This window comes from Ictalurus furcatus, chromosome 25 (assembly GCF_023375685.1).
Source record: "Ictalurus furcatus strain D&B chromosome 25, Billie_1.0, whole genome shotgun sequence".
Taxonomy (NCBI): domain Eukaryota; kingdom Metazoa; phylum Chordata; class Actinopteri; order Siluriformes; family Ictaluridae; genus Ictalurus; species Ictalurus furcatus.
Window position 1 is genome coordinate 4,012,501 of NC_071279.1, and position 22,426 is coordinate 4,034,926.

The window sequence follows — 22,426 nt, forward strand, 5'->3', positions numbered from 1 at the left end:
TGTCTGTCTATCTGTCGCTCTGTCTATCTATCTATCTATCTCTCTGTCTGTCAATCTATCTATCTGTCTGTCTGCCTGTCTGTCTATCTGTCTATCTATCTAGCCTATCTATCGGTATCTATCTATCTGTCTGTCTGTCTGTCTGTCTATCTATCTAACCTATCTGTCTGTCTGTCTATGTATCTATCTGTCTATCTGTCTATCTATCTAGCCTATCTGTCTGTCTATATGTCGCTCTGTCTATCTGTCTGTCTATCTATCTCTCTGTCTGTCTGTCAATCTATCTATCTATCTGTCTGTCTATCTATCTATCTATCTGTCTGTCTGTCTGTCTGTCTATCTATCTATCTAGCCTATCTGTCTGTCTATCTGTCTCTCTGTCTACCTATCTAGCCTGTCTATCTATCTATCTATCTAGCCTATCGTTCTATCGTTATGTGTATATAAGTTTGTCTCTCTATCAGTCACAGACACAGAGATGAATCTGACCAAGCTTATAAACCAGCCAATAAAAAAGCTTAACCCCGAGGTGGACCACGGAAAGCTGCGTAGAATTAGAGCCGAGGATCTGGAGTGGTCTTTAGTTGTGGTGCCTTCACTGACACAGCTGTGTCTTGAACACATTGTGCACAATTTTGAAGGTAATCTTATTTTTTGCTAATATTAATCATTTTATTACTGAGCACAGTAATTCAGTACTGAACACCCACTGGCTAATTCCATGCAAACTGTCAGAAAAACGGGAGAAAACTGGGATCAGGTTTGAGGGGATTTACATTCAATTCATTTTTATACAACAGTAATAATAAACACTCATATTTTTTTACAACAGTAATAATAAACAACAGCCATGTGATTTTTAAATTCTTTGAAGGACTGTTTCGCATATTTCACACCCATAAATCCATAAATGTATGTTGTTTTTTACTTTATAGTATGTTAATGTATAATATAATATGTAATGTAGATTATACACGCAAGACGCTATCTCTTGTGCTCTTTTGACACAATGGTTAAATCCCCACAGTCACGCTCCAAAATCTTGTGGAAAGCCCTCTCAGAAGAGTGTAGGTTATTATAACAGCAAAGGGGTATTCAATATTAATGCCCATTGTTTTGAAATGGGATGTTCAATACTCAGGTGTCCACATACTTCTGGCCTCATACTTTGTGCTTATGCTCTAATTCATTAGATAAGCCCATTGTTGAGGAGCTCCTGCCCAAACATAAGGCTTCTGTCCTGGAGAAGCTACCTCTAACTCTGCCTCTGACCATAACAGCAAACCTGATCAGTGACGAGGGCTACTGGAAGCGTTACTGTCAGAGCCGCTGGAGAGTGTGCGATGTCTCTGAATATGGCAACAGCTGGAAGCACATGTTCTTTGAACGCCATCTAGAGAACATTATCGAACATTTCGTCCCAGACGTGACTGACAATAAATCAGTGCTGGAGCTTGTGCCACTGTGCAGAGATTACGTAAAGCGGCTGAAGATCTCTCAGCTCCTGCCCCCTGTTAAGGAGCCGCCAACATTTGAGGAAAGCGATGGCGCGGATTCGGTCAGCGATTTTTACACCGATGGATCGTCAATGGATCACTTTGACTTCCGAATTCTGCTGGACAAACTGAGCAACCTGGACGAGCTGCAGTTGATTTATGGTGTAAAAAACTGCGGAATGAACTTTGAGTGGCATCTGTTTCAGTTTACCCTCCGTGACTGTCAATCATTGGCCGAGGCCGTGAAATCCTGCAAATCCTTGAAGGTTTAAACTGATTATTCTATTCGAACTTCCATTCATTTTTCTTTACCTGCCATTTCATCACTTTTGTTTCAATGTAGGCCTACTTTACATCCCACATTAATGCATGTTCTCAATAGGGTTTGGCACCATATGAAAACTGTAAACAATACAGGAGACAGAGACAGCTGGTGGTGTCATTTTATGAGCTATAAAACTAGGCGAAATTAATGCAAGCATATAGGGGATACTTACTTCTGGGTAGTATGAGCCTCTGGAGTGGTCAGAATTGAATGTTCCCCCACTGATATGGGTGGAGTGGTGCCTCTGTAGGTGAGATTTTCAAACCTACTTTGATACAAAATTGTGCTAAAATTAGCGCAAGACCCCCTTTCTTGGGTTCCTGTCTTGTGGATGTCACCCCTCATGCCCTACTTCACACTTCAAGTCCTAACTGACTAACTGAATGATTTCAACACTACCAAATGGTAATTGCGCTGTTGTGTTTATTCTGTTTGTTCGTCGTGTCTTACTTTACAGGTTCTCCGAATCCATCGGAGCAATATGGAAGATGAGAAGTGCCGCATGCTGGTAAACCACCTGCTGGATCATCCATCCCTGCTGGAGCTCGACCTCTCACACAATCTCATAGGGGATCGAGGGGCGCGAGCTATCGGCAAACTCCTCAACCGTAGCTGTCTAGAGACACTGAACATTTATGACAACCGGATCAGTGGACGAGGAGCCCAAGCCTTAGCCCATGCCCTCTCCAAAAACACCTCCCTAGTGTCACTCAACTTGAGACTGAACCAGCTAGGCGACGAAGGCGGCCAGGCTATAGCTCAGGCCCTGCTAAAAAATCAGACTCTGGTAAACCTTCATTTAGGGGCCAATGAGATGACGGAGCCCACAGCCACAGCTCTCTCACAGGTCTTAGTACAGAACATGACTCTGAGGAACCTCAACCTGTCCTGCAACAAACTGGGAACAGTGAGTTCTGTAAATCAGAGCTTCTGGTTTCACATACTTTCTACATGTCTTACAATGCTTTTTGTTGTAAAATACAGCGCCCTCCATTAATACTAGCACCCTTGGTAAATATGAGCAAAGAAGGCTGTGAGAAATTGTCTTTATCGTTCAATCTTTTGAGTAACTGTTCAAAAAATGTACAAATATACGCTGCTCTCATGGATATCAAACAATTGCAAACAAAACACAGGTTTATCAAATATATACCTTTGTTAAATATATGTGTGTATTAAATTAGAAAAGAACACAAAACAGAAGCTTTTTCAATAGTGCTCTCAGACTTTTGGACCCCGCTGTGTATTCTAACACATTCTAACACAGCCATAGTTCCCCAGTGCTTTGTAAGTTATATTATTATGCATCCCACTTTTATATTGTAGTACATCAGGCATTTAGACTAGCAGGCAAATGAAAGTGCTGTGTCCTCTTCTTCATGGTGTGTAGGATGGAGGGAAAGTCCTGGAAGAAGGGATGTCGCACAACAGCAGCCTGCTGGAGTGTGATATTCGCCTCACTGAAATGAGCCTGGAGAGCGAGTACTGCATCCGTGAGGTACTGTGCACCAATCGGGACAAAGCCCGGCACAAACACGCACAGGGCACAGCAAACACCAAATAAACCCACTGTTTGAGATGCAGCTCATGTGTTAAATATCACACTGAGAAAAGGACATTTTACTAGGAGCACTATGTATGTGTACTGAATGTATAAAGTATTCTTACAAAAAAGTTTCAGTAAGTACAAATTCCATAAGTTTGACATGATCTGCAGTCCTGAATAATAATAATACATGTCTATTAAATTCTAGCATGCAGGTACTAGCAATGATCTCATGCACTATAGCTCGCAATGAAGATTGCTGTCAAAAACAGTGGAGACGTGGTGAGTAAGAGTCTCAAAATGTGAGTAAGGAACATTTATCACAATGTATATACATATATATATAGAGAGAGAGAGAGTCATGTGAACAATATAATATAAGCATCCCATGGAAGCTGTTGGCTTTTTTTGATATATTTGGACAAGCAAACTTTGAAACTGTGCCTCTTGATAAAGTTGATGTAATTAAAATTAAAAATTTGTTTTTTCAAATATTTATTCAACAGAAATATCAATAGATGTGATATTCTTCTGCGGGAAAAGTAAGAACACCCTTGGCTTCAGAAGCTAGTATTGCCCCCTTTAGCAGAAATAACTTCTTGTAGGCATTTTGCATAATTGTCCACCAGTCTCGGACATCGACTTGCTGGAATTTTTTATATTTTAACGTAACATTTCCACCACCGTGCTTCACTGTTGGTATGAGGTGCTTCTTCTGAAAAGCTGTCTTTGGTCTGCAACAAACATGTCTGCTGTTACTGTGGCCAGACAACTCTTTCTTTGATTCGTCTGTCCAGAGCACATTATTCCCAAAGGACTGGTCTTTGAATATATGATCATTGACCTCCCATGTAGGTCAAATTCCATGCAGGTGATTTTCTGATTGTAGAAGCATACACTTTGAAACCAACAGCTGCAAGACTTACTAGCAGATCCTGTGATGAAATTTCGGGGTTCTTGGAGACTTCTTTTTGCATCAGACGGTCTGCTCTTGAGCTGAATTTGCTGGGACGGCCAGTCCTGGACAAATCAGCATTTGAAATATGCACCATCTGTAGATGATTATCCTTACGGTGGAATGATGCATTTAAAATAATTTGGAGATCTTTTTAAATCCCTTGCCGGACTCATACGCATCCATGACCTTTTTTTCTGAAGACCTTACAGAACTCTTTAGATCTTGGCATGATGACACCACACACCTCAACAGCAAAGGGAACACCAGACACTAGATATGAGACGGGTATGAATAAGACCGCTTCCTCCTGCACTCCCTAAGCAGGGTCTAATCACTGGCACCCAATCTAGAACACCTGATTCTAACTTTATGGATTTGAAGGTGTGATAAATGTAGAGGTGTACTTACTTTTTCCAGGTGACTGATCTGTTTTTTGTTCATTTAAATTGTGAAAATTACTGAAAAATGTCAGTTTTATGTGTCATTTGATGGTGTGTATCAACTTTATTAATAGGCACTGTTTCAAAGGATCAAATGTGTAAAAGGTGTATGTGTATATAAGTGTAAACTGAGCACATATCACCATCCTGTTCATGAAATGCTTGAAGTCTGCCTTATGTCACTTCCTGTGTTCTAAGCAGTCTTACTTAAATCTCACCAATTGCTTGTTACCGCTCATTAGTCTGTGTACAGAACCGCACGTAAACTGTGATTATGAGCCTTCGTCTTATGTTTTTCTAGTACATGTTTTTCCTTTATATCATGTTTTTTTTCTGGTTTTGAGCCCACCATGCACTCTTAACTCTTGTTATGTATGTATAGAATTATGTCATATGTATGTATGAGAATCACATGGATACCTGCTCGAGCACATGTGCATGCACACTGAGACCTTCCAATAAAGGATGCATGATACAGGATTTACAATAAATGGCAACAGATGCTGCTATCTTGCAACCATCTTTCACTGGAATGATGCTGAGTCATCCCTTCTAACCACCAGGGGTGGGGAGAATTACCTGGATAACATATGCCATAATGTCCTGAGGAAAAACTCACACCTTAGGACTGATACAGAGATGACCACCACACTCGCTCACACAATGTTAACCTTGTAGAACCTAGAGAAAGTGCACAGTGATACTCGTAAAGCAGCTGTGCATACTTACTGGTGTGGCATGCCCCCATGCAATGCCCATAAGGAGAATATGCTCCTCGTAGGCATGTCATGTTATAAGCTGCTGATGATGACCACCACCCAGTGAGCCAGCATCAGCTTAGACATGGAAGCCACCCATGTCTTTCCTCCATCACAAATGAATAGTTGAACTGAGGAGCAAATGGCTATCATCAGGTCTACATAGTATCGTAGGGAATATGCTGCATACAACAAGAAATGCTCTGCAGGCTCGCCTTCATGGAACACTGCTAGGTCAAATAGTTGTCATGTGATTGTGGCAGAAATCTTGGGTTCATCCACAAGGTCACCCCAGTATCATTATCACAGTTCTTTCACTTTTTTGGTGAAGTGGTCTGTAGCATCTTGCGTAGGCTCGTAAGGAGGGGCCTTACAAGGTATGCAGAACCTTTATGGGTGTTGAAACATGGAACTAAGTCGTGGTGACCTAAAAATGTCGGACGAACAGTCCATTTAGCCGCTATGATGTGATTCTAAAACTTGTGCTCTCCTCTCCAGCACTTCTTTGATGGAAAACCCAAAGGGCAGATTTTGGCCAATATCCTGGTGTAGGTCATATTAGTTAGAAGGTGTGTCCTGGAGCTCACGTGCCATTGAGCTGTCTGTTCAAATCCGTAGGCATAGTGATGGTCTTGGTATCCAGGTGATTCTCATCACCCCAGGCGGTTAGGGAGATGCAACTGAACTGTGATTCTACAATAAACCCTAATGAACTTGCTTTAAGTCTGCACTTGTGTCCTGTACTTCATACCTGTGTTTGCATATTACACCGTACAGCTTGAGGATTGTACCATTATGTCAACACCATTGTAGTACTAAATGGTTTCGGTTCTTACAATATACTGTATGTTAAATGGGCCTTTTAATAACTAACATCATGTGCTATGCCCAGTCTTCTACTGAACCAATGCAAATATCATGGGAAAAGGAAGAGGATCTGACAAAATTATCTGTTTATTTCATGCATTAAAACTCTTGCAGAAGTTTTAGAAAAATCTTTTTAGGACGTCGATGTTATGTTAAGCTATGTTATCAGCTACTTTTACATTCAGTGCTGCTTTATTGGTTGTTGTTTTTTCACTTTCAAAACACATCCGGTCTTAAAAATGTCAACACATGTTTTATCTTAAAATAACAATCTTAAAATTGTAAAGGAAGGAAAGGAAGCATCACATTTATATCATAGTCATAGTTATAGCTATCCAAAATACAACGTTTTCAGCAGGTTAGTTCATTCACAAACAAAGGTCTAAGCAACTGATAAACATTTTCTATATTATGTCCTACTGCATGCACCTTTTTCTTTTTCCAGTGGCCAGCTATTTTGTATTTTTCAGTTTTTGCTCTTTTTTTTTTTTTTTTTTTTTAAATGATGAGTAATTTAAACGAAGTAAAAAAGTAAAAACTCAGTGTTTTATAACACATTGAATTCATGTACGGTGTTTTGTATGTAAATTCCATGTAATATAATGATCACCGGCCATATTCATTTTCAAGGTCTAATTATGAAACAAGTCCGTTATCGGCAGGGTCACGCTGCTGTCCAAGTTGTTGTAGTTGACAGAAGAGTTCTTGGCTCTGGTGGAAGAGAATTATAATCACATTTGAGAAATATTTCTTTGTAGTGAATTGCATGAGTTTTACATTGCTAAAAAGGCAGGCAGCAGATACACTGTCAAAATGCTGTATATTATGTGCTTTAAAGGACTGAAGGTGATCCTCAAATGTCATGTATAGCTGAGGCTGTAGTCAAAACTACCATTGTCACATTCCAGACAAGTCCAGGACCAGGACTATCTGAGATTGAGTCAAGATCAAGTCCTAATGAAAGTGTGAGTGAGCCAAGATCAACACCAAAAACCATCAAATCCTTTTCAAGGTCAAACATTTACTTCAACTAGTTGGCTCAATTCATGCACTGGGACAATGATTATTCTGTTTTCTAGAAGAAGGAATTATTTCTTATCAATCTTTGTGCATGTGAAAAGAAAAGACAACAGAAACATATATTTTACAAACTAGTGAAATCTATCTAGTGAAATCAATGCCCAAGAACAAGTCAAGTCAAAAGTCAAACGAGTCAAGTCAATGTCTGAGATAAGTCCAAGTCAATACAGAAAACATCTTGAGACCGGACTCAAGTCCAAGACCGGTCTCTCGTCCTACATCCCGACATGTAGCACACGCAGAATTAGTGTTATAGATTCTGTTACAGATTTATAAACTGTTTGTGAGTAATAAAATTTCAGTTCCGGCAGTGTATTCATGTAAGGCTACACTGAACAGTATATAACAACAATGAGCAAGAACTCAGCAAGATGCTTCCCTGCTATGTTAAATTGTCAACAAGCTCATACATATAACTAATCTAAGCATAATCTAATTATATACAATACTCTGATTTCTTCTGTTTTTGTGTGTATCTCATACTAAATAGTTTTACATCTTCAAATGAAATACAACATAAAGCAAAGGCAACCTGAGTGAACACAGTTTTTATAATTTTTTTTATTGAAGCAAAAATTTCAACACCTATCACCCATGTGAAAAACTAATTGCCCCCTTAAACTTACAATCTGGTTGTGCCACCTTTAACAGCAATAACTGCAACCAAATGGATATAACTGGAGATCAGTCTTTTACTTCTACAACTAGGATTTACTCTTGCTGTGTAATTCAGTTGTGCTTGAGTTTCCTCTTATAGACTGAAGACCGGACATTCTCCTTTAGGATTTTCTGGTACAGAACAGAATTCATGTTTCCCCTCAATTATTGTAAGTTGTCCAGGCCCTGAAGCAGTAAAGCATCCCCACACCATCACAAATCCACCACCATGCTTGACTGTAGGTATGATATTCTTTTTATGGAATTCTGTGTTTGGTTTACGCCAGATGTAACGGGACCCCTGTCTTCCAAACAGTTCCACTTTCGACTCATCAGTGCATAGAACATTCTCCTAAAAGGTTTGAGGGTCATCAAGGTGTGTTTTGGCAACATTCAGGATGAGCTTTAATGTTCTTCTGGGTTAGCAGTGGTTTTCACCTCACCACTCTTCCATGGAGGCCATTTTTGCCCAGTGTCTTTCTGATAGTGGAGTCATGAACAATGACCTTTATTGATACAAGAGAGGCCTGTAGATCCTTTGATGATGTCCTTGGCTCTTTTTTGAATCGCTGGATGAATCGTCACTGTGCCCTTGGAGGAATTGTGGAACGTCGGCCACTTCTGGGAAGGTTCACTACTGTGCAGAGTTTTTCCATTTGGAGATAATGGCTCTTGTTATAGTTCTTTGGTGTCCCAGAGCCTCTGAAATAGCTTTGTAACCCCTCCCAGACTGATGTATTTCAATCGCCTTCTTCCTCATTATTTCTGTGTTACTGGGTAAGACCTTTTAACCATCTTCATGCTGTTGAGAAAGTTCTATTTACGTGTTGATGTGATTGAACAGGGTTTGCAGTAATCAGGCCTGGTTACGTCTAGTCCAGCTGAACCCCATTATCAATGCAGTTTCATAGATTTGGGGAATTAGTCATTATTGGGGCAAATACATTTTCACACAGGCCCATTTGGTATTGGATAACTTTTTTGCTCCAATAAATAACAGTAGCATTTAAAAACGGTATATTGTGTTTACTCAGGTTGCCTTTGTTTTATCTTAGATTTTGTTTTCATTTCTGAAACAATTTGTTTGAAATATACACAAAAACCCAAGAAATCAAATACTTTTTCACAGCACTGTATATAGCTAGTCTAAAAATTATTAACAATAATTTCCACTCAAGAATCTTTTTAATATCGATCATTATTGCATTACTCATCCATGAGCATGTACTTACAATTCTATTGTCGACCTGAATCTTCTTTTTTGCTTCACTAAAAAGAGAAAATTTATTTAGATTGAATTCTCAAACTGAACATGATGACCAAAAATGGGAGGGCAGTTTAACAGTAAAATGTTCACTGGTAGAATTAATGTACTTACATATGAAATAAACAGCAGAGATTCCCAAAACCACAAAAATCAGTATAACTGGCACCAAGATTGCAGGAAGCACACCTGGGTCTTCATTCACCTTAATTAAACTCAGAATTAACAACTGCAGACCAACGCTAATCAAACTGTAATAGAGTCTCGGTTTATGTCATGCATACTTACAAGCATTTCTTTTTCTGAAGAAGATACATCGAGGTCGTTTTCCGCGATCACAACTGTTGCAACCAAAATGTAAAAAGTTTAAAGGAGATACTGAATGCTATGCAATTATTTGTCTGTTATCTGTTCTATATCTGCTGGTTATGTGTGGTTTCAACTGATCTGAGTACACCATAGTGCGGTGCAGTAGTTCAGTGTTGTGAAGATAAACACAAATTGAATAAAATATTGTTAAAAACAAATGTGAAAAAGACTATTCCAATACCTGTACATGGCACGGAAACATAGCGTTTGATTTCATTTGAATTATTCAGTCATGACAGATTCATCCACGGTTTTTCCTACCTGTATGCTTAGTGGTCACATGTTCAGGGGCAGTGGTGGTCTCATCTTGTGTTGTTAAAACGGGTCCTAACGAAATAACACGAAGAATTTTGATGCTTTTTAAATTCACAGAATTGAGTATTGCCCAGTGACCATTACCCTGCTTCTCCTCAGCTCTGTTCACAGCTTGGATTCTGCATCATTTATACTAAAGTCTAAGTCTATTCTACAGTCTACTAAATAATGTAAATAAAAATCCACTACTAATGATTGGATTGATTCAATACCGATGAAATATGGAGAGCTTGCTTGTTCTAAAGCATGTACAGTAGTTTGGTTTTAATCTAATATAAAATGTATTCTGCCTTACCCTGTGTAGGAATGTGTGTCACAGTAGTTACATATCCCAGAGTGCTAGTGGTCCGTTGTGTTTCTGGAAAACAATGTTACAATGAAGCGAGTGCTGGTGCTGATATGAAGGAATGCTGAAAGCTATATTTTACTGGTTGTGTAGTGAACATTTACCATCCCTAATTGTTAAGTAGAAAAAGAAAACATTCCACTAGTGACCATTCTAATACATGAACACGGTGCAGAAGCATAGTGTTTGATTTCATTTGAATTATTCTGATTAACACACACACACACAAAAAAAACATTAACATAGACCACTGTTTTCCTACCTGTATGCTTAGTGGTCACATTCTCATGGGCGGTGGTTGTCTCATCTTGTGTTGTTAAATCAGGTCCTAACAAAATAACATGAAATTTTGTGCTTTGTAAAATCTCAAAATTATACATAAGTCAAATGATATATACTGTAAGTGTGATGGTCAGGTGTCCACAAAGTTTTTTCCCCAGACTCCTGCACTATGGGTTTTAATCTAATATAACATGTATTAGAAGGAATGCTGAATGATGTTTTTCCTACCTGTATGACTAGTGGTCACATGCTCTGAGACGGTGCTTATATCATGTTGTGTTGTTAAAACAGGTCCTAACAAAATAACATGAAGAATTTTTGTGCTTTTTAAATATTGAGAATTATATACAAGTATAATTATATAAACAGTAAGTGTCATGTCACATGTTGTCATGTCACAGCAAACCAGTGACTACATTTCCCATCCTGCACTGTGGCCTACAAACATGGCCGCCATGGACTGCAATTCACAGAACCGTCATTCATTCTAATCACGCACACATGCATCCAATCTTACACGCACTCACACCCACAGTTTAAAGAGACTGTTTGAACGCAATGACTTTGCGAAGTATTGAGTGTCATCACCATACCAAGCGTGTGTACCCTGATTCATTTTGATTCATGTTCTTTGATATTGTTTCTGGTTTCTCGTTCTCGATTCTTGCCTTGCCTCGTTTATGCCTGTTTGCTGATCGCCTGACCCATTGCCTGTTTTTGACCACGCTATTGTCTTATGATTTGGATTTGTCTACCTGTCTCTCTTTATTAAAATCTCCTATCTGCACTTGTATCCGTCCTAACCGTCATTACGTGGAATACGTGACAGAATACTTCGCCTTACCGTGGATGCAGCAGGAAGACTGAGGAGACGTCACGACCAACCAATTTATGCTCATGCTAGAGTCTGTTGAGACAACCACCCTAGTTCTCCTTATGCCTGAAACCGACGTCACGACCAACCAGGTTCTGCTCATGCCAGAGTCGGTCATCATGAGCAACCAAGATCTGATCACGCCCGAGTCTGCTGACACAGACAACCAAGTTCTGATCACGCCCGAGTCTGCTGACTCGGACAACCAAGTTCTGATCACGGCCGAGTCTGCTGACACGGAAAACCAAGTTCAGCCTGCAGAGTCGATGGAGGACGATGCTCCGCCTTCCTGCTCCGCTGAGGACGACGCTCCGCCTTCCTGCTCTGCTGAGGACGACGCACCACACTCAAGAAAGGCAGATGAGACGGCCCACCAAGTCAAGCACCTGTCTAAAGCTAATGACACAACTTCCCAAGCCTGGGTCTTGCCTAATGACTGGCGAACCAGCCCCAGCCTCATGTCTGCTCCTCAGCTCCTCGAGGAACCTGCCACTTGTCGGACAATGCCTGCATTGTAACCTGGGGGGCTGTGAAGACATTTTGCCCAAAGGACCAGGACTGCCGGGGGAGGGGGGGTATTTTGGCACTTTAGGAAAAGCGCCCTCGGGGGGTGTTCTGTCATATCACAGCAAACCAGTGACTACATTTCCCATCCTGCACTGCGGCCTACAAATATGCCCGCCATGGACTGCAATTCCCAGAACACTCATTCATTCTAATCACGCACACCTGTATCTGTGGGTTTTAATTTAATATGAAATGTATTAGAAGGAATGCTGAATGATATATGGTTATGGACGTATAGTAAATATTAAGTAGAAGAAGAAGACGTTCCAGTAACGATCCTTCTAATACACATGGAATAGCGTTTGATTTCATTTGAATTATTCAGTCATGACAGATTCATCCACGGTTTTTCCTACCTGTATGCTTAGTGGTCACATGTTCAGGGGCAGTGGTGGTCTCATCTTGTGTTGTTAAAACGGGTCCTAACGAAATAACACGAAGAATTTTGATGCTTTTTAAATTCACAGAATTGAGTATTGCCCAGTGACCATTACCCTGCTTCTCCTCAGCTCTGTTCACAGCTTGGATTCTGCATCATTTATACTAAAGTCTAAGTCTATTCTACAGTCTACTAAATAATGTAAATAAAAATCCACTTCTAATGATTGGATTGATTCAATACGGATGAAATATGGAGAGCTTGCTTGTTCTAAAGCATGTACAGTAGTTTGGTTTTAATCTAATATAAAATGTATTCTGCCTTACCCTGTGTAGGAATGTGTGTCACAGTAGTTACATATGCTAGTGCTAGTGGTCTGTTGTGTTTCTGGAAAACAATGTTACAATGAAGCGAGTGCTGATGCTGCTATGAAGGAATGCTGAAAGCTATATTTTACTGGTTGTGTAGTGAACATTTACCATCCCTAACTGTTAAGTAGAAAAAGAAAACATTCCACTAGTGACCATTCTAATACATGAACATGGTGCAGAAGCATAGCGTTTGATTTTATTTGAATTATTCAGTATTTACAGATTCATCCACTGTTCTCCTACCCGTATGCTTAGTGGTCACATTCTCGTGGGCGGTGGTTGTCTCATCTTGTGTTGTTAAATCAGGTCCTAACAAAATAACATGAAATTTTGTACTTTGTAAAATCTCAGAATTATATATAAGTAAAATGATATATACTGTAAGTGTGATGGTCAGGTGTCCACAAAGTTTTGGCCATATAGTGTAGTTTGTTGGAGGGTTTTTTTTTTCTTTTTTTCTGCAGGTTTTAATCTAATATAAAATGTATTTTGTCTTACTCTGGGTAGGAATGTGTGTTGTAGTAGTTACATATTCCAGTGTGGTAAAAGTCTGTTGTGTTTCTGGGGTAAAAAAAAGTAACAATAACGCAAAGGCAGTGCTCGTGCTGATATGAAGGAATGCTGAATGCTATACGGTCATGGACGTATTGTAAATATTACGGAGAAGAAGACGACGTTCCAGTAACGATCCTCCTAATACACATGGAATAGCGTTTGATTTCATTTGAATTATTCTGTCATTACAGATTCATGAAAAAAACTTTCATTTAGACCACTGTTTTTCCTACCTGTATGACTAGTGGTCACGTGCTCTGGGACGGTGCTTATATCATCTTGTGTTGTTAAAACAGGTCCTAACAAAATAACATGAAGAGTATTTGTGCTTTTTAAATGTTGAGAATTATATACAAGTATAATTATATAAACAGTAAATGTGATGTCACATGGTTGTCACATGGTTGTCACATGGTTGTCACAGCAAACCAGTGACTACAATTCCCATCCTGCACTGCGGCCTACAAACATGGCTGCCATGGACTGCAATTCCCAGAACACTCATTCATTCTAATCACGCATGTTACAATACACACGCACTCACACCACAGTACAAAGACACTTCTTGAACACAATGACTTTGCGAAGTATTGAGTCTTATCACCGTACCAAGCGTTTGTACCCTGTTCCTCATTTTGATTCATGTTCTTTGATCTTGTTTCTGGTTTCTCGTTCTCAATTATTGCCTTGCCTCGTTTATGCCTGTGTGCTCATCGTCTGACCCATTGCCTGTTTTTGACCACGCTATTGTCTTATGATTTGGATTTGTCTACCTGTCTCTCTTTATTAAAAGCTCCTATCTGCACTTGCATCCGTCCTAACCTCCATTACGTCGAATACATGACAGGTGTCCACAAACTTTTCACCATATAATGTAGTTTGCTGCTGTTGTTTTTTTTCCAGACTCCTGCACTGTGGGTTTTAATTTAATATGAAATGTATTAGAAGGAATGCTGAATGATATATGGTTATGGACGTATAGTAAATATTAAGTAGAAGAAGAAGACGTTCCAGTAACGATCCTTCTAATACACATGGAATAGCGTTTGATTTCATTTGAATTATTCAGTCATGACAGATTCATCCACGGTTTTTCCTACCTGTATGCTTAGTGGTCACATGTTCAGGGGCAGTGGTGGTCTCATCTTGTGTTGTTAAAACGGGTCCTAACGAAATAACACGAAGAATTTTGATGCTTTTTAAATTCACAGAATTGAGTATTGCCCAGTGACCATTACCCTGCTTCTCCTCAGCTCTGTTCACAGCTTGGATTCTGCATCATTTATACTAAAGTCTAAGTCTATTCTACAGTCTACTAAATAATGTAAATAAAAATCCACTACTAATGATTGGATTGATTCAATACGGATGAAATATGGAGAGCTTGCTTGTTCTAAAGCATGTACAGTAGTTTGGTTTTAATCTAATATAAAATGTATTCTGCCTTACCCTGTGTAGGAATGTGTGTCACAGTAGTTACATATGCTAGTGCTAGTAGTCTGTTGTGTTTCTGGAAAACAATGTTACAATGAAGCGAGTGCTGATGCTGCTATGAAGGAATGCTGAAAGCTATATTTTACTGGTTGTGTAGTGAACATTTACCATCCCTAACTGTTAAGTAGAAAAAGAAAACATTCCACTAGTGACCATTCTAATACATGAACATGGTGCAGAAGCATAGTGTTTGATTTCATTTGAATTATTCAGTATTTACAGATTCATCCACTGTTTTCCTACCCGTATGCTTAGTGGTCACATTCTCGTGGGCGGTGGTTGTCTCATCTTGTGTTGTTAAATCAGGTCCTAACAAAATAACATGAAATTTTGTACTTTGTAAAATCTCAGAATTATATATAAGTAAAATGATATATACTGTAAGTGTGATGGTCAGGTGTCCACAAAGTTTTGGCCATATAGTGTAGTTTGTTGGAGGGTTTTTTTTTTCTTTTTTTCTGCAGGTTTTAATCTAATATAAAATGTATTTTGTCTTACTCTGGGTAGGAATGTGTGTTGTAGTAGTTACATATTCCAGTGTGGTAAAAGTCTGTTGTGTTTCTGGGGTAAAAAAAGTAACAATAACGCAAAGGCAGTGCTCGTGCTGATATGAAGGAATGCTGAATGCTATACGGTCATGGACGTATTGTAAATATTACAGAGAAGAAGACGACGTTCCAGTAACGATCCTTCTAATACACATGGAATAGCGTTTGATTTCATTTGAATTATTCTGTCATTACAGATTCATGAAAAAAACTTTCATTTAGACCACTGTTTTTCCTACCTGTATGACTAGTGGTCACGTGCTCTGGGACGGTGCTTATATCATCTTGTGTTGTTAAAACAGGTCCTAACAAAATAACATGAAGAGTATTTGTGCTTTTTAAATATTGAGAATTATATACAAGTATAATTATATATACTGTAAGTGTGATGTTCAGGTATCCACAAACTTTTCGCCATGTAGTGTAGTTTTTTCCCCCAGACTCCTGCACTGTGGGTTTTAAGCTAACATAAAATGTATTAGAAGGAATGCTGAATGCTGTTTTTCCTACCTGTATGACTAGTGGTCACGTGCTCTGGGACGGTGGTTATATCATCTTGTGTTGTTAAAACAGGTCCTAACAAAATAACATGAAGAATTTTTGTGCTTTTTAAATATTGAGAATTATGTCTTATTGAGTCTTATCACCGTACCAAGCATTTGTACTCTGTTCCTCATTTTGATTCATGTTCTTTGCTCTTCTTTGCAGTTTCTTATGATTTGGATTTGTCTACCTGTCTCTCTTTATTAAAAGCTCCTATCTGCACTTGCATCCGTCCTAACCGTCATTACGTCAAATACGTGACAGAATACTTCGCCTTACCGTGGATGCAGCAGGAAGACTGAGGAGACGTCACGACCAACCATGTTATGCTAACGCTAGAGTCTGTTGACACGACCAACCAAGTTCTCCTCATACCTGAAACCGACGTCACAACCAACCAGGTTCTAAACACGCCTGAAACCGACGTTACGACCAACCAAGTTATGCTCATGCCAGAGTCGGTCATCATGACCGACCAAGTTCAGCCTGCAGAGTCGATGGAGGATGACGCTCCGCCTTCCTGCTCCGCTGAGGACGACGCTCCGCCCTCCTGCTCCATAGAGGACGTCGCTCCACACTCAGGAAAGGCCGACGAGACGGCCCACCAAGTCAAGCACCTGTCTAAAGCCGACAACACAACTTCCCAAGCCTGGGTCTTGCCTAATGACCCTGGCGAACCAATGACCCTTTGACTAATGACCCCAGCCTCATGTCTGTTCCTCAGCTCCTCGAGGAACCTGCTACTTGTCAGACAACGCCTGCATTGTAACCTGAGGGGCTGTGAAGACATTTTGCCCAGAGGACCAGGACCGCCAGGGGAGGGAGTGTATTTTGGTGCCCTTGGGTAAGGGGGTTCTGTCATGTCATATAGTAAATATTAAGTAGAAGAAGAAGACGTTCCAGTAACAAGCTTTTGATTTCATTTGAATTATTCTGTCATTACAGATGCATGGGACAGTGGTTGTCTCATGTTGCGTTGTTATAACTGGTCCTGACAAAATGAGATATTTGTAAAAAAAAAAAAAAAAAAATTGTGTTAAACTTTCTGAGTTGAGTACCGGTTCTGCTGTGGATTAAATGTGTAATAAGAGTGATGAATAGGTGGGCACTGGGAGTCAGTGGTAGCTCAGGACATTTAGGAAGTTCAGAACTGCCAAAGAGCCACTGCTGGAACCTTTCCCAAGACTATTAACCTCCAAATACTCAGCTCTGTGCACAGCTTGGACTTTGCCTCAGTTGTATTTCACTTTGTATAAATCTACCAAATTGATCATGTAAATAAATCAATAAAAATCTCTTCTAATGATTGCAATTGATTTAATACTTTTGGGCGATGATAAAGTTGTTCTAAAGCAGTACCATGTAGTTCTTCGTGTTTTCTTTCTCCCAGAACTCTGCAGGAATTGCAGGTTTGTAATCTAAAATAAAATGTATTTGGTCTTACCGTGTGTAGGAACGCGTGTCGTAGTGGTTATAGGCCTCAGAGTGGTGGAGGGTTTTGGTGCTAAAGAAAAGGGTTACAATGAAGCAAAGGACAAAATAGCTGACATGAAGGAATGCTGTATTTCTGTGGTTGTGGAATGAATATTTACCTTCCATAATGATCAAGTAGACCTCCACTTTTATATCGTTGAACCAGCCAGGCACATGGATCCGGCAGCCGTATTTTCCCGAGTCACTTATTCTTGCATTGAGAATGGTCAGAGAGGCATCTCCCTTCTGCAGGTTTCCATTTAGTTGATATCTCCTGTTGCCTCGCATCAACACGTTTTTTCCACTTGCGTAAATGATTTGATTACCACACCCACTTCTTGGGATGCTTCCTCTCATCCAACATACATCACATGTCCCATGATAATGTGAGTTATACCTGCATGGGATAGTGACGTCCTGACCCTCAAATCTCCATATATTCATGGGACTACATGTACAGACTAAAGAAAGGAGAAGTGGATATAACACTTGTTTTTAATAAACACTTTTATAACACTTACAATACTTACAGATTTTGATTAAAAAGGCTAATACATTGAACTAATCATTCCATTAAAAAAAAAAAAAAAATCATAAGGCTAATGTAGCTGACGAGTAACAGAAGTCTGCCTCATCCAAAATCTCCCATTAGTTTTTCAGTGGTGTCCCTCAGACTTGCTGTAGTTTAGGACACGGCGCGATTTACTGTAATCTATAAGCATGAACAAAGCATAACATTATGGGTGCAGCTATCTTGGACAACCGTAATCACTTTGTTGTTATGTGATTCACATTGTTGTCATCAGGTTGTTATCATTCACCCATCAGGGACTTTTACACAATCTTTTATTCAAAGATTAACGAGGAACATATTTTGAGTGAGATATATAACTCCGTGCAAAACTAAAAAAAGAGTGGTTTGGAGTTATTGGGCATCACATTTTCTTAGACATTCTAGCTAGAAAATTCACAAAAATACTCCGCTTTCATGGATATCAAACAATTGCGAACACAACACAGGTTTATCCAAAAAAAAAAAAATCTTTGTTAAATATAGGTGTGCAACAATTATTGGTACCCCTATGAATTCATATGAGGAAAATATATTTAAAAACGTATATTCCCATTGACATTTTACATTTTATTTAGTACATCTGGGGGACTAGGAACAGGAAATTGTTCAATAATGACTTCCTGATTCACAGGAGTATCAATATGAGGTAACATATAGGCCAAATTGCCTTAGTCATTCATAACAATGCGTAAGATCAAGGAATGTAGCTGTGATGTGTGGCAAAAGGTTGTTGAGCTGCACAAAATGGGAAGTGGCTATAAGAAAATAGCACAAGCATTGAAAATACCCATTTGGGGCTGTTTTGTCTGCCAGAGGACCTGGACATTTTGTTAGGATACATGGCATCATGGACTCTATCAAATATCAACAGATATTAAATGAAAACTTGACTGCCTCTGCCAGAAAGATTCAAATGGGCTGTGGTTGGATCTTCCAGCAGGACAATGATCCAAAAAATACATCAAAATCAACACAAAAATGGTTTACTGACCACAAAATCAAGATCCTGCCATGACCATCCCAGTCCCCTGACCTGAACCCCATAGAAAACCTGTGGGGTGAACTGAAGAGGAGAGTCCACCAGCATGGACCTCGAAATGTGAAGGATCTGGAGAGATTCTGTATGTAGGAACGGTCTCAGATCCCTTCCCATGTATTCTCCAACCTCATCAGGCGTTATAGGAGAAGACTCAGAGCTGTTATCTTTGCAAAGGGAGGTAGCACAAAGTATTGACTAAAAGGGTGCCAATAATTGTTGCACACCTATATTTCACAAAGGTTTTTTTTTTTTTTTGATAAACCTGTGTTGTGTTTACAATTGTTTGATATCCATGACAGCGGAGTATTTTTTGTGATTTTTTAACAAAAGATCAAAAGGTTAAACAATAACGACAAATTTTCACAGCTGCCTTTGCTCATATTTACCAAGGGTGCCAATATTAATGGAGCGCACGGCAACATATAGAAACTGAACTTTTCTATGTATTGCAGTAATGTTTTAGGTCCAATTACAGAGTTCTTCACTCTGGTTGCCAGTAAAGTACTGTAGAATATACAGTAAACAACTGTAAAACATTTACAGTAAAGTACAGTAATATGTTAATGTTGTATGCAATAACCGAGTACATCTGCTCATTTTGTCTGATGCAGGATATAACTGGGCTGAAGGATAATGGTTTTGCCCAACCGTGATAACTCACAGTGCTGGACACATAACCTTCGGCTCAAATCCTTAACCACTGAGCCACCACAAGAACACCGCAACTAGCTTTCAACCACTTCTGCCTCTGAATTATGTTCGATTACAGATTTCTTCACTGTAGTGAAATACACTGAACACTTTTTCTCTCGTGAGGCCAAAAGAGAAGGGGAAAAAAAAAACTGGTCACTTTGAAATTGTTGCTTTATACAAACAGCTTTGGGGTCCTTAAGAGCCTAAATATCGAGCGAGAACATGAGGGTTAATTATTGTATTCAACACACTCTGATACTTGTTCTGCTTCTTCCTTAAAAGACTTTAGCAGCATGAAGCATATTACCACTTTTCATCTAACAGTCAATGAAATATTTTCTACTTTTTCAGTACTTTAAAAGTAATGCAAGACCAAATTTACAGTACTGATATTAAATATATATATACTTTTTTTTTAAAAGCATGCACATAAGGAAAATTGTCTGTTTGTGTTTATTTTACAGCAAGAAAACAAGCGAGATTTAACCAGCGAGAGTACACAGGCTAAAAATGACATTGTACTATACTGTTATGTTTCTGGACATGTTAACTTAATACATGGTAGCTAACGGTATCTCGATTTTATTTCCAGATCCTGCCTTGTGTGAGTGATCCATTTAAAAGGGAAAAAAAAAAAAAAAAAATCTCAAGGTTAAGAACCTAAAAAAAAAAAAACCCTAAAAATCTAAGACCACATACAATAAAATCTGAGATTGTTTTATTACTTGAAGTCTTTAATTTGTGTGAAATTCTTTAATGTAACCTTTAATGTATAAAACGTGATTATTATATAAAATAAGGCTTTATAAAGATGACGATACCCTGCAGTATGAACCATATAAGTTATAATCGTAGATTTCTGAGCATATGTTAGATAACTTTTTGCAAGTCTTACCTGTGAGGCAGAGCAGGAGCCCAAATGAGGAGATCCAACAGTGAAGCTGATTCATGGTGAAATGGGACATTCTACTGATAAGTGCTACTTTTTATTCCTTTTTTTTTTTTTTTTAAACCAGCTCCTGCATATGACTTCCTCTCTGACGTTACACAAGATCATGTTTCCTTCTAAGATGGGTCTTGTCTTGTTATGGTCAAATGCACTGCAGTTATTAATGACATATTATTAAATGAATATAATAAGCCAAAAACGACGAAACTCTTAATATTTTTTAATAAATTTTTTTTTTTTTTACCCATGCAAACATGTACAGAAGCTATGCTCATTTTAGAACTAAAATATGTCATTATTATTGTTACATTTGCTGTTAAATCTCTCTACCACTTCTGTATTAAGACCAGTGCCACTGTCTGACAGTCAGATTTAACCACAATATGTTATGCTGAAATTCATATTCACTGAAAAATCTATGGAATGCCATTTGAGGCCAAATATGTCAAATATTTCTCGTCTTAAAATTTTCACCAATGGAATATAAAGATACTCACATATTTCAACCTATAGAATTTTTAATGTATTGATAGAATGCCGGTTTGGTAATACTATCTAGACCATCGCCCTTGAACACAAGCACTTGTCTTTAAGCCTGAAAAAAAAATATCAGGGACTGAACAAAAGGAATAGCATTAATTTGCACTCGACCTTTACAGGAGAGCACCAATTAACGAAAACACTGCCAGGAATTAAAATGAAATTAAAAATAGTGACAAAATAGTCTATATTCTGCACACAGTACAATTTCCAGACCTTCATTTAGTATCTCATGGCTTTATTTATCTGGTGCACAATTAAGTGTAGGCAAAATAATAAGCAGAATGATAAGATTTGCTTGATCAAGTGCTGTTTTATAACCTTCAGAATAATGAGGAAGGAAGACAAATTTCATTCATGGCACAGAACTGGACAAGGGAAGTATTAAACACTAAAAAAATGTCCATTCAGAGTTAGCTGTAGTGGCTTGCTCAGTTGGGATAAATTCGCACCTTTAATATCTGTATACCATGTTGATATTTCTGTAAAGCTGCTTTGAGACAATGTCTATTGTAAAAAGCGCTATACAAATAAAATTGAATTGAATTGAATTGAATTGTTCCCATTACATGGGAACATGGTCATTACAAACACTAGTTTATTAGGTATACATACCAGTACCGTGTATAATATCTGCACAGACATGCACACTTTTATAATAGGTAAGAAATAAAACATAACAGGGCTGTTCTAGTAAATGGCTGTTATAATAAATGTAACTTATAGTTACATTTAATATTGTGGAATGTCCCCAAAACAAGTTACTTCCTGTTATCACTGACATTATAACACTCTCAGCAGTTTATCTTGTTTTCTCTCTTAAAGTTGATTTAAAAAAAAAAAAAAAAGACACAGCTTGTTATGTTACTGAGACACCTCGATGTTCTCTGTCCTGAAGACTAGCATGTGTCACACTCTTACAAAGTGCTGACACTGGAGACTCCTTCCAAAAATATTAAATGAATACCCCCTCACAGAAAAAAAACATCATACTGTAAAATGGTAAATGGTCTGCAGTTATATAGCGATGTGTCTCATTCATCCCTTCACACACACAAACACACACACACCAATGGTAGGAGAGCTACCCTGATAGCAAGGTGCTAACTTGCCATCAGGAGCAA

At 38.7% G+C, this 22,426-nt stretch overlaps 2 protein-coding genes across 21 annotated transcripts in view; one reads left to right on the forward strand and one right to left on the reverse strand.

Moving 5' to 3' along the window:
- tcte1 (t-complex-associated-testis-expressed 1) overlaps positions 1-3,385 on the forward strand; it is a 4,107-nt gene extending 722 nt beyond the window's left edge. Inside the window, exons 2-5 of the mRNA XM_053614871.1 lie at positions 465-641; positions 1,194-1,762; positions 2,279-2,728; positions 3,212-3,385. Coding sequence (XP_053470846.1) covers positions 465-641; positions 1,194-1,762; positions 2,279-2,728; positions 3,212-3,385 — 1,370 coding nt within the window. The remainder of the gene's footprint in view (positions 1-464; positions 642-1,193; positions 1,763-2,278; positions 2,729-3,211) is intronic.
- Positions 3,386-6,461: 3,076 nt separating this feature from the next.
- On the reverse strand, positions 6,462-20,793 carry LOC128601313 (hepatitis A virus cellular receptor 1 homolog). Of its 20 annotated transcripts, XM_053614407.1 has the most exons (18): positions 20,709-20,793; positions 17,627-17,968; positions 17,479-17,538; positions 16,002-16,067; positions 15,731-15,796; positions 15,187-15,252; positions 14,550-14,615; positions 13,683-13,748; positions 13,138-13,203; positions 12,501-12,566; positions 10,932-10,997; positions 10,684-10,749; positions 10,371-10,433; positions 10,022-10,087; positions 9,680-9,732; positions 9,506-9,596; positions 9,360-9,396; positions 6,462-7,101 (listed from the first exon to the last, which is right to left on the reverse strand). In XM_053614407.1, the coding sequence occupies exons 1-18, from the start codon at positions 20,776-20,778 to the stop codon at positions 7,023-7,025; spliced, it is 1,455 nt and encodes a 484-aa protein (XP_053470382.1). In that variant the 5' UTR covers positions 20,779-20,793; the 3' UTR covers positions 6,462-7,022. The 20 variants fall into 20 exon arrangements, with proteins under 20 accessions (XP_053470382.1, XP_053470389.1, XP_053470386.1 ...); XM_053614414.1 differs by lacking the exon at positions 16,002-16,067; XM_053614411.1 differs by lacking the exon at positions 14,550-14,615.
- Positions 20,794-22,426: the final 1,633 nt, after the last annotated feature.

What these genes read in the sequence shown, in the direction of transcription:
- LOC128601313 (XM_053614407.1), bottom strand. Translation starts at nt 20,778, where the DNA reads ATGTCCCATTTCACCATGAATCAGCTTCACTGTTGGATCTCCTCATTT. An exon ending in GACACGCGTTCCTACACACG is followed by an intron (nt 16,068 to 17,478) that starts GTAAGACCAAAT and finishes TTATTTTGTTAG; the next exon opens with GACCTGTTTTAACAACACAA. An exon ending in TGTGACCACTAAGCATACAG is followed by an intron (nt 13,749 to 14,549) that starts GTAGGAAAAACC and finishes TTATTTTGTTAG; the next exon opens with GACCTGTTTTAACAACACAA.